A 15,043-nucleotide genomic window follows, 5' to 3' on the forward strand; every position below is an offset into this window, starting at 1 on the left:
TCCCATTAGTAGGAGCCACAGTGCCAGACAAATCCTGCCTTTCCCCCCTCACTGATAAATTTTACTCTGTTGGCGGCAATGCGTTCCTTCCAGATGGTTTAGGTTACGATTGGGAAAGTTGTGTTTTTACTGGATTGAATCACAGCACTTGGCTGACATTTTTTGGCCCTTCTTACAACTCCTTAGATTTATCAACTAATTGCAGACACTTTGGGAGAATAATGCAGCATGTGTTTATGATGACAGACCCTGCTAGTGTGTCTTTGCGCTCAAAGATTCACGGGTGTTGCCTTCGCTGACCCCTGGTGAAGTATTAGAGTTGGATCGAAAACACTGGTTCAAAGTCAAGAACTTACATGGGTGAAAATATTTCATTTATGTGTTTTGGTGGAGTTGGGGATGGAGACAAAGTAGATCCAATAGCCCAATCTTTATTCTTAAACTGTTTTTTGGATATCTTCTGTTGTGGATGATAAAATGATTTATTAAGGGATGTCAAATGCCTTAGGAATTTTATTTAACACATCAAAAAATAGCTGCGTGGTTGTTCTAATGCCACTATTTAGTAAGTTTCTCCATGTGGGTGAATTGCTTCTTCCAATGTGGCCTGTTTGAAGACTTGCCTGCGGACACATTGAAGGGGGTGGCTCCATCATAGCAACCACTGGCTGAGGTGGCCCTTCAGGCAGGAAGACCAAGCATAGCAAATGTAGGGGACAGATTGAACAATCGGCATCATTCAAGTCAGACAGCTGTCACCTGGGATTTGAGTCCCTACACATCAAGGTTTTGGTAAGCCTTAATCCGAGGACATCACTGCATACATAAGAGACCTAGAGGACCAACCCTAGGAAAGGGAAGGAGCGATGGGAAAGCCAACAGGGAAACATGGGTGTCTGGGATCTATCCTTGGGGTGCCTGGTCCCAAGTCAGAGTGACATTGAAGAGCACTCAGGAGCTAGTGGTGATTCCAGGTCCCCAGAGACAGCTGGGTAAGGACCACTGACTCTCACGGAGGTGGGCACTGGGCTGTGGGGTTTGGGGGCACCTGAATCATTCTCCAATTGGAACAGGTTTAGGCACTAGAAAGAACTGAGGCTGATCCTGTGTTTGGGGTGGAGGCAGAGATGGCTGGGGAAGCCAGAGGCCCAGGAAAGAAGGCAAAAGCTGACAGAAAGACAAATTGTTTCCCACTGTGAAATCAGGGGGAAGCTGAAAACAAATAACAGAATCAAAGTGTGAAAATGCCTTTAAATTGTAGAGGAGTGGAAAAGAATGTTAGGAAAAGTAGCTGGAAATATGAATTTCAGAACTGTCAAAAAAAGACAAACTGTTTTTTTGTGACTTTCAGGTATATATTACCTAAAGCACATGGTGGTGAGGGAACCTGTTTCAGGGAATATACCTTACTGTTTTGTCATCTGCATGTGAGATTTCTGAAGCATGTTGTTCGTTTCCTTTCACAATGCTTCTCTATGCGGACGCCCAGCTTTCTCTCTGGAATGGGTAAATATTATCTCTTCAGAGAAACTAGCTTGTTTTCACTCTACAGCTTGAGAATGTCATAAATATTGTCTGTCCTCATTTGCTACTGGAAAGCTTAGAACTAAATCCATGAGCCATTCTTAGCAAGGAAATAAACTCTGCATAGCATATTTTTCCTGCGATGTTCTCACTCCTTATTTCATCTCCCTCTTATTTTCCCTTTAGTCCATTTCCTTCCCTTTTGCAATTTGTGTGTCTTTTATTTTACTGTAACCGTGATGTATGTTTTAGTTAAGCTGGAACAAAGTAGCACATGCAAATCAATACATCAACACAAGAGTGTTTCCCAATGCAAAAAAAGATGCTTTTCCTTTTACTGACTCAGTGTTATAATTTCACTGTCAATTCCTCTAACAAGTGCCCCTTTTATAAATAGAAAAATGACTTCCTTCAGCCCTCTGAACCATCTCTATCTCCAAATTAAGGCCCAAAATAAAGATAGTGCATTTGCTTGGTAAATTAATTCAGTATCCTATACTTGTGTAAAACGCTTAGTTGAAATTTTTAAGAAACATGACTTAGAAATGGTGGAGAGAAGCTTAAACCCTACCAGTCAGATACCCTGCTTTGACCGGAAGCCTTCCTTGCTGACTCCCTAAGTGGTCATGGGGCTCCTCTATAACTCCCCCAACCTTACCGGACTCTTATTTGGGAGAAGACTACATTTCCACTGAAGTGGAAGCATAGGGGGTCCTACTGAAGAGGGGGACACCACAAAGCAGCCCTCAAAACCCTCTTCCTCAACTTCTTGCTGGACTTTTCTAACAAACAGGGAACTGCATACAGTCATGTGAAAATGATCCTCTAGGGTTGGCCATCTCCATCCTACTCTCCAGCTTTATCTATTATCACTCTTTCTTTTGTCGATTTTTCAAGCTCCTTATGTTCCAGCTAAGGAGATTTATGTATTTCTACTTTCTCACCTTTGTTAATGCCATTCCCTGCCTGGACCCCAACCCTTTCCCTAGCTCACTTCACTCCACTTGATTGAGTCCTACCCTCAGCACCCATGGTTTTCATGAAGTCCTTCCCACGTACCAGACCTCGGTGATCTCTCCCCATTCTCCCACCCCTGTGAATTCCATAGCTCCTTCTGTTTGCCCCTTAACCCTGGTACCTACCACATATGACCGGCCATTGTTATTTATATTTTCAATTGTAAGTTCTATTTCCCCAACATCTCTCCATAGCTTAGGTCTGGCATATCATAGACTCAGTAAATATCTGCTGAAAGAACCAATGAATGATTTTTTTGAAAACCATCTAACACAACGTTGGCTCATTGCATGTTTGATATTAAGGGTACTAGTCAAGCACTCCCCAACCAATCACCCACTGCAACATAATGTCCTTGACTCTTCCTATCTTGGTAACTAAAAGCAAACATTACTTCTCTCTTTTAACAAAATAAGCTGTGCTTTGACTGTTTTATTTCTTCTCCTTCTAGATTTTGAAGAAGTCCTGCATTGAAATTCTAGCAGCTGAACCATCCACTATATGTGCAGGAGGTAAATTGAGATTAAGTGCTAATTGCTCTCATACAAATGATATTTTGATCTCAAATCACATGTTGGCTTCATTGGTGGGAGAGAAGGGAAGAAGGCAGGAAGAGGGAGGGTAGAGAGGAGTAAAAAATTGCTAAATACATTTGCTTTTAGGAAAAAAAGAAAAGAAAGAATCAACATGTCAGTTGTTTGAAACTTTGAAAAAGTCTGTCCAAACTCTCTTTTCATGGGATTAATTATTCGCACACATCACCACCAACAACCCTGTTTTGGATAGAAGTGCAGTCTAGCCCTTCATGCTCAGGTACCAGATGGTCAGGGTGATAACAGGCCACCCCCGAATACTAATCTATTTAATTATTTAATTAGTGCTAGCCTCTCTCCATAGTTAACATATTAATATTAATTGACCAATCTGCCAGTCCTCATAAAATAGTGTCGGCAACTCCAGTTGTTTTAATAAAAGACCATTATAATTTTGTCTTTAATACAGGAAGTCTCTGCTTATCCAAAGGATCAGCCTTTTGGGAATCACAATACTTTCTCTAACTGATTCATATGGGGGTCTCATTCTTGTCTAGTATTGTAATAGACTGCAAACTTCAGCTATGCTGGCCCTTTTTGTATAATTGCTAACAGGTTTCTCCTCGCTCTTATTTAAGTACCTACTGAATGTCAGGCACTGTCCTGGGTGCTGAAGATACAAAAGAGTAAACCCTTCCATGAAGGCTGGTACTCCAGGAGCTTGAGAGGTCACTGTTAGTGTCACCTTTCTAGTCTCCCAAATACCAATGCCAGTTATTATTTATCACAGAAAATGTATTATATGATCCTGTAAGCATTGAAGAACACCTTTCAGGCTTTGTCAAATACTGCACATTTTGATTCTTTATGACATTGTATTGATATAAATGAAATAATTCTGTAAAGATTTCATCCCAGTTTGTTGGCTATGTTTTAGAGTAGCTGAATGACTTTCAAGGAATTAGAGGCCCTGAATAATATTTGCCAACAATAAAACATTAAACATATATGTAAACATATAAAGTTGGTAACAATACTTGGTGACCATTCCGAGATATGTGTACATTTCCTAAAGAAAAGCAATCAATAAAGATTATCTACTGACCTTTAAATAAATTGCTACCTGGTAGGGACAACTGTGGTTGCCACTGGGCCAGATCCAGAGAACCTCTTTAAGAAAAGGAATTGAGGCCCTGGCCAGGTAGCTCAGTTGATTAGAGTATCACCCTTATATGTTAAGGTTACAGATTTGACCTCCCGATTGATTGAATTCATTAGTATTCAATCAACTAATGAATACATAAATAAGTAGAACAAATCAAAGTTTCCCTCTCTCTCTAAAAAGAAAGAAAGGAATTGAAAAATCTTACCTTTGCAAATTTGATAAAAGCGTATGACCACATGAATCCAGTGCCAGAGCCTTGAAAGGGGTCTGTGCAGTAAGGAACCCCCAGCAGGGTTCATTAGCATCAAGGTAAACCTGCCCCCACAGTTTCTATAGTTCCTTCTTTTAAAAATGATGGGGAAGCAGGGGAGTTCCTTAATTGTACAATTACTCCATTCATGAGGAAAACCAGACTTGTGGTTCCGCCATCCTACTGAATGTGTTCCAACCTTGTAATGAATCAGAGAGTCTAACAACAATGAATACAGGTCTATTAATTCACCAGCATAATAAAGTCCCCTCCTGCAGGGTTCTTGAGGACAATTAAGAAATTTTATTCCTCTCCACTTCCTAATAGAGTACACAGCATTTAACTATTAGTCAACAAATCTTGACTGAATGCCTTGATTCCTATGTTCCTTCAACAAACAATGCTCTGATTTTTGCCTATTTGGCCCTTATTAACCCCTTTCACTTCACCTTAAGAAATTATCATATCTTTGAACTATCTAATTAAAATGAACAAAGACTGGAAAATAATACCCAAAGGCAAAAAGAACTAGAACAAAATAAAATTTCAACTTGGATGATAGAAAAGTATCTTCCTAAATAATTCTGGAATCTGAATTGACCACATGAACCCAGTGGTCAAATAAATGATAGAAAGATTGGGAAATCATAATCTCTTTTACACATCATTGAGGTATGTGAGACAATAAAAAAGACCACACATGTAAAATGAATATGGCACAGAAATATAGGGTCCACAAGAACTGATACTAGCAAATTCATTGATTTTATTATATTATTAAATGGAAAAGAAAAGTAAATTAGTAAAACATATTTTTCAAGTCAAAGAAAATATTAAAATGCATTAACAAAGTTAAACAAGTTAAAGCAATTCAATTGGTAACTTTTCCAAGAGCTGTTTCTTTGGCAGAATCAATAAAATAGACAAAGCTCTGGCAAATCCAATTCAAGGAACCTTACTTTAGACATTTTTTTTTAATCTCTGGCTTATGTGCAGTATAACATATTTTATAGACAAACCATCATTCCCTATGTCAGGGTAAACTATCCAATTCTACTTCCTTTATTTCTTATAAAGAAAAAATTAAACAAGACACAGAGATGGAAGCTAGCCCTGGGTTTTGAAGAGTCAAGCTCCCATCTCTCTTGAATTAGAATCAAAATGGCTACATCAGGCTGATTAGAGAATAACTTCACTAAGAAGACAATGGAAACTCTTACACCAAAGTTCTTCCATGGATTTCTTTCAAGGTCGTTTGCTGATCACCCTCTGGAGCCTATTTGATTGTTCATGACTAGGAACTCCTGTCAAGTAGAGCCAAACATACCCCCTCTGTATTTTCTTTAGGCTACTGCCAAGACTCAAAGTTTGTAGGCTGTGAGTCTATAACCTCTGATAGGACTTTGAAAAGCATACACTGTTATTAAAAACAAGGAGGCATTATTATCATCACTATAATTTTAAAGCAGATTGAAGATCAATGTGAGAATCTTAATGTTGATAACATTACACCATTCAGAGAGGTGCCTAACAGCCTGAAAATGAGACACTTCTATATTCTATATTAGATGCTTAACAACAGACACATGAAAGAAAAAAAAAAACAGCTACAGAAAAAAATATTGGAGAGAACTTTGATAAAGTTCAGAGTACCTACAAAAGGATTAATTCGTGTGCAAGAAGAGAAAGTAAACAAGGAAATAACTGATTGTTCAAATGTCTGAGTCCAATGGGGAACCAAGCCTTAGACAGATTTGTGGGGGAAAAGGGTAGAATTTGCTTTCATTAAAAACCTTTTCTTGCCAAAACTGGTTTGGCTCAGTGGATAGAGCATCGGCCTGCAGACTGAAAGGTCCCAGGTTTGATTCTGGTCAAGGGCATGTACTTTGGTTGCGGGCACATCCCCAGTAGGGGGTGTGCAAGAGGCAGCTGATCGATGTTTCTCTCTCATCGATGTTTCTAACTCTCTATCCCTCTCTCTTCCTCTCTGTACAAAATCAATAAAATATATTTTAAAAAAACAACCAAAAAAAACCAAAAAACCTTTTCTCTTAGCCCCTGCCCCTCTCTCTCTCTGAATAACTTCCTTCCTCAGCCCCCAGAGCAGCCCCTGCTGAAGCCCCACTCAGGCTTGTCCACTCAGGACACTCATGGTGACTAGTGCATTCCCCCAAGACAATGATTTCAGCTTCTTAACCAACAACTCAACCACAGCCATCGTTCTGACAGCAGACTGCTCTGAGAGAGGCAGAGAGATAATGCGCTGGATGGACAACAAAACTGAGACCCACTGCAGATCTTTGTTATGTTGGCCTGCAAATAACAGGGTGACATTTAATGGAGCAAACATAGAATGTTGAACTTGGGTTCAAATAGCCAGTTTCACAATCAAGAAGGCATAGGGTAACCTGACTTAGTTCTTCAATATGAGGGAAAAGAAAAAAAATAAGAAGAATCATAGCTATCTTAACATCTGACCAGTTTGATTCTGACAACAACCAAAAAAAGACTTATGCAGTCTTAGGGTGAATCAATAGTCATTCAGTGTCCAGGTCAAGAGAGCTAATTCCATGGCCTACTCTTCCAGGTTCAGACTGTGGTTCCAAGCCCCATATTTTCAGAATAGCATGACAAAGGCATGTCCCTACGAGAAGAGGCGATCTGGAAACCACTGCCAGAGATTGTAAACTAGCAGCCTACAAATGCTGCCTGGTCTACACTTATGTCTTTTCTTTCTTTCTTTCTTTCTTTCTTTCTTTCTTTCTTTCTTTCTTTCTTTCTTTCTTTCTTCCTTTCTTTTAAGAAACTTTAAAATTTATTGCTAACAGTTAAAAATCTGATTTTACCTAAAAGTTCAGATTTTCATCTAATCTTATCGATATAAAAAAAAATAAGATCTAGCAACATTAGGCCTGTATTTATTGCAAGATAATAATTACTGAATAACTTTGTTTAAAAGAAGTATGGACACTTTTCAGTTCACCATACTCCTCGCCACTCCCTATTGTCACCTAATACTCAGGCCAAGCACATGGTCACCATTTAGCATGGTGCTTCTGTCACTGTTTTACAGTCCCTGTGCTAAAATGTGTTGGAAGTCACTTGCTGTGTGGAGAGTGTATATAGCACCTTTCACCCTTCTCATACAGACTCTTTTTTAGTGTTCCTAATTAAATATTTTTGCAGATGAGTATAATTAGAAGAATCGACCCATTGTTGGGTTGGCCCTGACTAGTTTAGCTCCTCTGTAGGAAATGCACCCTTTTGCCTAAGCACAATTTTCCTCAGGCCCCACTCAGTTGGCTGTTAACTTGGACACTTCACAGTGTTCTTTGTCAGCAAGTAGTCCAGCGAAGAGCTAATTGGAATCAAGTGTGCAACCTGCCAACTGCTCCACATTTAAGTTTTTGTTCTCCAGAAATGGAAGGAGATTGTAATTAACTCCTCATATTGTCATCTCAGAAGCAGTTGTATTATTCCTGCTGTGTTGTTTCCCACTGTTTGTAATAAAACTGGGTGGGGTAGCAGGAAAGGAAGGTAGTTTTAGGCTTCACATTTACCATTTGGAAATTAGATGCTTAAAAACAGACACATTTAAACAACATCGGTGGTTTCATTTCTTTCATTTTTCATTGTGGTTTTTTTAAAATATATTTTTATTGATTTCAGAGAGGAAGAGGGAGAGAAAGAGATAGAAACATCAATGATGAGAGAGAATCATTGATTGGCTGCCTCCTGTATGGCCCCTACAGGGGATTGAACACACAACACAGGTATGCTCCCATGACTGGAACTGAACCCGGAACCTTTCAGTTCACAGGCCAACCCTCTATCCACTGAGCCAAACCAGGTAGGGCTTCATTGTTTTTCAAAGCACTCACGCCAGGCCCTGAGGCACCTCTCTGGATGGATTGATTAATTCTTTGTTCCACCTTTCTTTTCATTTAAAGATATTTCTATCTGGAGGAGGGATTTTCATATACTGTTGATGGGAATGTAAAATGACAAAATAATTTTGAAAAAGAGTTTTGACAGTTTATTAAAAACTTAAACACATACCTCCCATATGGCTTGGTCATTCTAGTCCTAGGTATTTACCCAGGAGAAAAATAATTCTATATCCAGACATACATGCATGCAAATGTTGAAAACAGCTCTATTTTAATAGCCAAAACTGTAAACAACTCAATGTTTATTAGCAAGTAAATGGATATACAAATTGTGGTTTATAATATACATTATATTATTTATATATATAAAAGGCTAGTATGCAAAGTGTCCCCTTGGGAGTTCTACCAGGAAGCCGGGAATTTGATCACTTGCTATGATGTGCACTGACCACCAGGGGGTGGGGCGGGGCGGAACAAAGGAAGGCCCCGCTGGCAGCTGGAAGGCCCTGATCAGCCCTGATTGCCAGCCAGGCCTAGGGATGTACGAATTTCATGTACAAATTTCATGCACTGGGCCTCTAGTGTCCATATAATAAACAATAGTCACCAATAAATAAGACTAGACTATGCGTAAATATCAAAATAATCTTGAATAAGTCTTAAGATAATTATGCCACATAAAAAGAAGTTAGACAAAAAAAATTATTCCTGTATGAGCTCATTTACATAATATTCTAGAAAATGCAGACAAATCTATAATAGAGATCTGATCAGTGGTTGCTTGGGAGTGGTGGTGGGGAGGAGCAGAAGAGAGAGCTTACAAAGGGCACCTGGAAACATTTGAGGTAATGGGTGTGGTCACTACTTTGACTGTGGAATTGTCCCATGATTGTGTACATATGTCAAAATTTTTCAAGTTCTATACCTTGCATGTGAGTTATTATGTCAGTGACACCTCACCAAAGCTGTTATAAATAAATAACTAGTTATAGAATTTAAAAGTTCTAGAACAATTTAGTCACTATGTTATATTTTAGATGCCACATTAAGCATCGAATAGGAGAGCAAAGTAAACTGACCCACAAGATGACATATGATTAAAAACAATTTCTCAGGAAAGTCTTGGGAGACTAGCACAAAAGGAGACTATAGAAGTGTCTCATTTTCAGATACAGTGAATGAAAGTCAGTCTTTATTAAGGTCATTTCCAATTTATGTGTTCCACATTTCACAGAAAGAAAATATACAAAAGGCCAGAGTGGAATAAGTTTATCAAACTATTCACTGACCTTTTTTTTTTTAATTGAGCTAAGATTCACATACCATAAAATTCACCCCTGTAAAAAGTACAATTTAATGGGTTTTAATATATTCATAAACTTACAAGCATAACTACTAATTCCAGAATATTTCCATCACCCCCCCAAAAAAAAACCACAAAGTTGTCACTACCTGTTCCCCCTTCCTCCAGTATTGGTAACACCAATCTACTTTATGTCTCTATGGATTTGCTAATCTGGATTTTTTATAAGTGGAATAATACAACATATGGCCTTTTGTGTCTGGCTTCTTTCACTTAACATAATGTTTTCAAGATTCGTCCATGTCTTAACTGGTCTTGAAACTTCATGGGTGAATAATATTCCCTCGTGAGAATAGCGTCGTCAGTCAGTCGATGAATATTTGGATTGTTTCCATTTCTGGCTATTATGAATAATGTGAACATGTACAGGTTTTTGTGCAGACATACATTTCAGTTCTCTTGGATATAGATACCTAGGGGTAGAATTTCTGTGTCATGAGGTAACTCTATGTTTAATTTTTTGAGGAGCTACCAAACTATTTGACAAAGCACATACACCATAGAATGTATGAGGTTTCTAATTTCTCCACCAACACTTGCTGTTGTCCATCTCTTTTATGATAGCCATTCTAGTGAGTATGGAGTGCTAATTCCTTGTGGTTTTGATTTGCATTTCCCTAACAACTAATGATGTCTTCATTCGTTGGTCTTATAAATCCTCAGAAAATAAACAGGATGAGACCTGGCTGGTATCCGATTAAAGGACCACCTTGTTTTCCCTCTTTATTCCCTTTCTAAGCCAAGATGTCATTTATTAGTCATTCAATAAGTTTATACTGAGACTGACTCAGCCCTGAGTTAGACGTGGTCAAAACTTCTGAAGAAATAGAAATGATGGCCTCTGCCATCATGAAACTTAAACAATGATAATTAAGAAGAATGACAAAAATCATAATGAACATATGTCTTAAAGATACCTTAAAAACCTGTATCTTAAGAGATTAGATCTAAGATCACTTTCAAGTAGAAGTTTCTTCCTGAAGCCCTACAATCCCTAAGCACTACCTAAGAGCTGTAACCCAATGTGCACATTGCCTGCAAACACTCAGCTGTACCTACTTTGAAGAGTAGGTTCAGGGCTGTGTGGATACATGGAGTTAAATCGCTAAGCCCTGGTGCTCACTTGCTGGCGCATTCATTTGACGGGGTTTTGTTACATAACATGTGTGTGTGAAGCACTGACATTCTGGTCGGGCTGCTGAGTCAGATGTTTGGGCTCTTCTGGAAACCACATGTGCGCACTAGCACAGAACCTGCACCGGCGGGTGGGAGCTCGCCTCTCTCCTTCTGTGTTGCCCAGAGCATCCCTTCCTCCATCTCCTCAGGCCCAGGAGGTTAAATTGTTGGGTTTCTACCATTGCTATGTCATGGATTGCCGTTGTCTTTTTCCTAAACACCGTGAGGTGGGGCCAAGCAGTCATGTGGGCAGCCTCTTTTACAGAGGATTCAGCAGCGGAGCTGGGACATGTTATGTTGTTAGAGAGGAGACCTCGGCGTGCAGCCTGCGTTGTCAGGGTCTCCTTTCTCTCCTGATCTTGGAGGAAACAAATGAGGCACCCAAATGAGGCAGAAAACCTGCTGAATCAACAAAAGTGTCCAATGGCAGATTTCTGGAAAGCTAGCATTCAAACTAAAATCAGAATTAGGTTTCTATGGGTTTAATTTGAGTAAATAAGATACAAAAAGATTCTTCCTCAATGTTTTTGAACCAACGCCATCATAAGTCACGTGCCAGGCAGACATCTAAAGAAAACTATTAAATCCATCCTTCTAAACTTAGCAAATGTGTGCATGCACTGACATGCATGTGTCAATACTTCATATTTGTAGGACTTAGGGTTCTGGAAAATCATGTGCCCGTGACTTTAATTAAAATACTTTCAAACTAGGCAGTGAACACTTGGATCCAAGTCCCAGTTTTGCTGCTTACTAATTACATGACCTTGGGCAAGTCATGTAAAATGTCAGAATATCAAGTTCCTTATTGTCATGGTTCATTATACTCGTAAAAGGCATTCTGTTCTGACTTGTGCTCTTTGTGGCACATGCAGTGCCTCTGGGTTCTTTTACTTCAGTTTTGGTTTCTTGCTTTCCATCCAGGCCAGCTCCACTTTTCTGCAAAATGGGCAAGCCTGCCTAAAATAAGCTTTTAAAAAATCACAGCGTCAATCTCTAGCTTAGCCATATGTCACAAGACAATGAGGATCAGTTTCACAGAGTGGTAAAGAGCAGAGTGCAGACATGGCGTTGGATTCTGGTTCTGATTCTGACAACTACTAGCTGTGTGACCTGGGACGGGTGACTTAACCTCACCAACCTCAGTTTCCTCACTTGTACCCCCCTGGGCTGTGGGGAGGTTTAAGTGACCTCAGACACATACAATGCTGAGCATGGGGCCTGGCACATACCGAGGGAGCAATTACATCCGTTATTATTCTCTTGGCAAACATCATCCATCTCTAAATTAGTTTCCTAGGAATTAAAGTGGCATATACTCATAACATTTATTAAAGTTTGGAACACTCCCGCATGCTAGTCTTCTAATTCCATTCTTCCTCCAACAAAAATCGCTACTTGGATAGCAATGTACAGTTTAAGATCCACTTTCGCAAATATTGCATTTTTTTCCTATGACTTTTAGTTGAGTTCTTTTTTAATATGCCACGCAGCATTATCCCACGCCTTAGTTTTTTTTACACACCGTAGGATGACAAAAATAAAGTGGAGCATTGACTATCAGCTACCATCAAACTTAAGCAACTATTCCTAAACATTTAACTAATTAATTGGCAAGAGCTGTTTCCTCCCTCCATCACCCACAGCAAGACTAATGCAAACAGGTCATTATTTTTACTTCATAAGGATTTTTTACCATGAATTGATTTGACTTGCATTATTCACATGTGAAGTTAACATGTAAGGCCAAAGACCTGTGACATGTATTCTCTATTCTATTCAGAGAGAAGTGAGTACTAACTACAGTAAGGGGCCAGCGTCAATTCATACAGGTAGTGCTTGACAACTGGTCACTGATAAGCAAGTCTTTGATGTTTTGCTAACTATAATTACCACGACACACCACAAGGCATCAGTGCTGTATGCCCAGCAGAGGCAGGAGGGCCAAAGCAGTATCAAACAATTCTCCACCAGCCGAAACGGGTTTGGCTCAGTGGATAGAGCGTCAGCTTGCAGACTGAAAGGTCCTGGGTTCGATTCCGGTCAAGGGCATGTACCTTGGTTGCGGGCACATCCCCAGTAGGAGGTGTGCAAGAGGCATCTGATCGATGATTCTCTCTCATCCCTCTGTATTCCTCTCTGTAAAAAAATCAATAAAATATATTTTTTAAAAATGGAAGAAAAGGCAAGAAACAATAGCACATAATCACATGCTACATTGTTCAGGACAGACTGGGCATGCCAATGCCCAGTGGTTTTCAAAAAATGTTCGGCGCCTTGAGCTCTAAAGAAATCCTTTTCAGGGGCATCCAGTGTGTAAAAGAGACACGAAAATAAGAGTTGATAAAATGGAGAGCCTGTCCTTCCCCGGTGGCCCTCAGCTGCTGAGATCACAGTTTTCACAGTAGAAAGGGCTTGAGGGATGGGGAAGATTTGAATGACAGAGACGGGAGGAGGGCACTGCAGGGAGAAGGAACAACGCGAGTGAAGGCAAGAAGGGGAGAATTCAAAGTAAGATGTCTTCCTTGGGGATGCCTTGTAAGTGATAAAAGGCACCTACAAGGTCACTTTTGGTTTCCATGCTGAACCAATTTTTCAAATATGTGAAGCCTGGTGAAGTCGTGAACAAACATCCTAAATCAGAGAAGATGGGAAGCCCAAGGCTAATGGCCTGCCGTCAAATAACGAGTCTTGTCGTTGCTCTTGATTTCAGAGTCATTTCAAGTAGTCGTGAGAGGAAATGGCTTTCGACACGCTCGCAACGTGGACCGGGTCCTCTGCAGCTTCAAGATCAACGAGTCGGTCACGCTCAGTAAGTGCTTGGGAGTGGGTGGGCTTCTTCAGCCTCTCGGGGAAGGGAACGCCAGCCCCACCTTCCAGCAAGGCCTCGCTCAGGAAACCGTGCAGAGGAGGGTCTTCCCTGCAGGAAGCGCATGGCAAGCCCCTACCACACCCTGGTTCTCATCCTGGGAGGCGCACCCACACGTGCACTGAGTTACCCCTTTTTGGTCGTCCATGGTGGCGCTGATTGGTGAGGGGACAGGAAGCTTGACACTCCTTAGCCAAGTATGAGGGTCTCTCAAGCATAAGAGTGAAACACAGAGAGTCGAAATTTATTCATTCGGAATGAACCAAAAGCCAGACTGTAAGGTTTGCATGTGTCGAAGCTGGAACTTTTTTCAGTCTGGAGGATTCTTGCTTGGAGTTGCCAAGAAACTCATCATGGTGAATATCTGACATGAAATATAGGAATATGAAAGCAAAACTAAGTGCATTGCATGCAAGAAAAAAAATGAATTATCATAACATTGGCACTCTCCCAAGACATGTGTAGCAGGCAAGTTCTTAATTTAAAGACTGACTGTGGGAGGACAGATGTCCAGGAAGCCTGGTTATTATTTGCACCTGGCATCCATTCCACAGCTAATAATTATTCAGCATCTGCAGTGATGAACAGTAAAAATAGGTTGCATTTTCCACAGTGCCATGTCCTTTTAAATATTTCGCATCTTTTCGCCACAACAGCCCTGGGGGCGAAAGAGAATGGGGGCGGGGGGTGGGGGGGAGAGGAGAGGGTAGGGACACATCCACACTATTCTGTCCTCCTGTTCGCCTTATTGAGTAGGAACTGTCCTGTTTTTAAAAAGGAAGAATTGAAAGGTATGCCTTGTTTTTTCTCCTTACCATCTTAAAACCCTCTTGACTATTTAAACAGAGATATGCAATGGCTTCCTTACAAACATCTGGAATTCCTGGCCTTGGAATAATTCCAAACATTTGAAACGTTCAGTGAGCTTTCTTAAGACTTGGAAATATTTTCACATCTCCAAAAAAATATTTGCTGTTGGACAACATTTTGAAATACCCCTGAGCAGACACAGTGTGAAAGTTGGATGTGCGCCCCCTACAGAGTTCTTCCTCTTTTCTCCCTTTCTATGGTGATGTCGCTCAAGTCTGCCTCCCTCTCTCCTTAACCATCACAGACCCACACATCAATGCCTTCCAGACTTCCCAGATGCGCGAGAGCCTTTGGACCAAGCCCTCTCTGAAGATGACTGGGAATGGGGACAGTGTTGCCTTTGCTTCAAAGGTGACACAGGGGTCCTGCATTAGGATGACACGAAA

The 15,043-nt window shown here is 40.4% G+C and overlaps 1 protein-coding gene across 1 annotated transcript in view; it reads left to right on the forward strand.

The window, feature by feature from the left end:
• Positions 1-15,043, forward strand: part of ANTXR1 (ANTXR cell adhesion molecule 1) — a 206,561-nt gene that overhangs the window by 67,664 nt on the left and 123,854 nt on the right. Inside the window, exons 9-10 of the mRNA XM_036435582.2 lie at positions 2,993-3,053; positions 13,632-13,730. Of these exons, the coding sequence (XP_036291475.1) occupies positions 2,993-3,053; positions 13,632-13,730 (160 nt within the window). The remainder of the gene's footprint in view (positions 1-2,992; positions 3,054-13,631; positions 13,731-15,043) is intronic.

This window comes from Pipistrellus kuhlii, unplaced genomic scaffold (assembly GCF_014108245.1).
Source record: "Pipistrellus kuhlii isolate mPipKuh1 unplaced genomic scaffold, mPipKuh1.p scaffold_m20_p_13, whole genome shotgun sequence".
NCBI lineage: Eukaryota > Metazoa > Chordata > Mammalia > Chiroptera > Vespertilionidae > Pipistrellus > Pipistrellus kuhlii.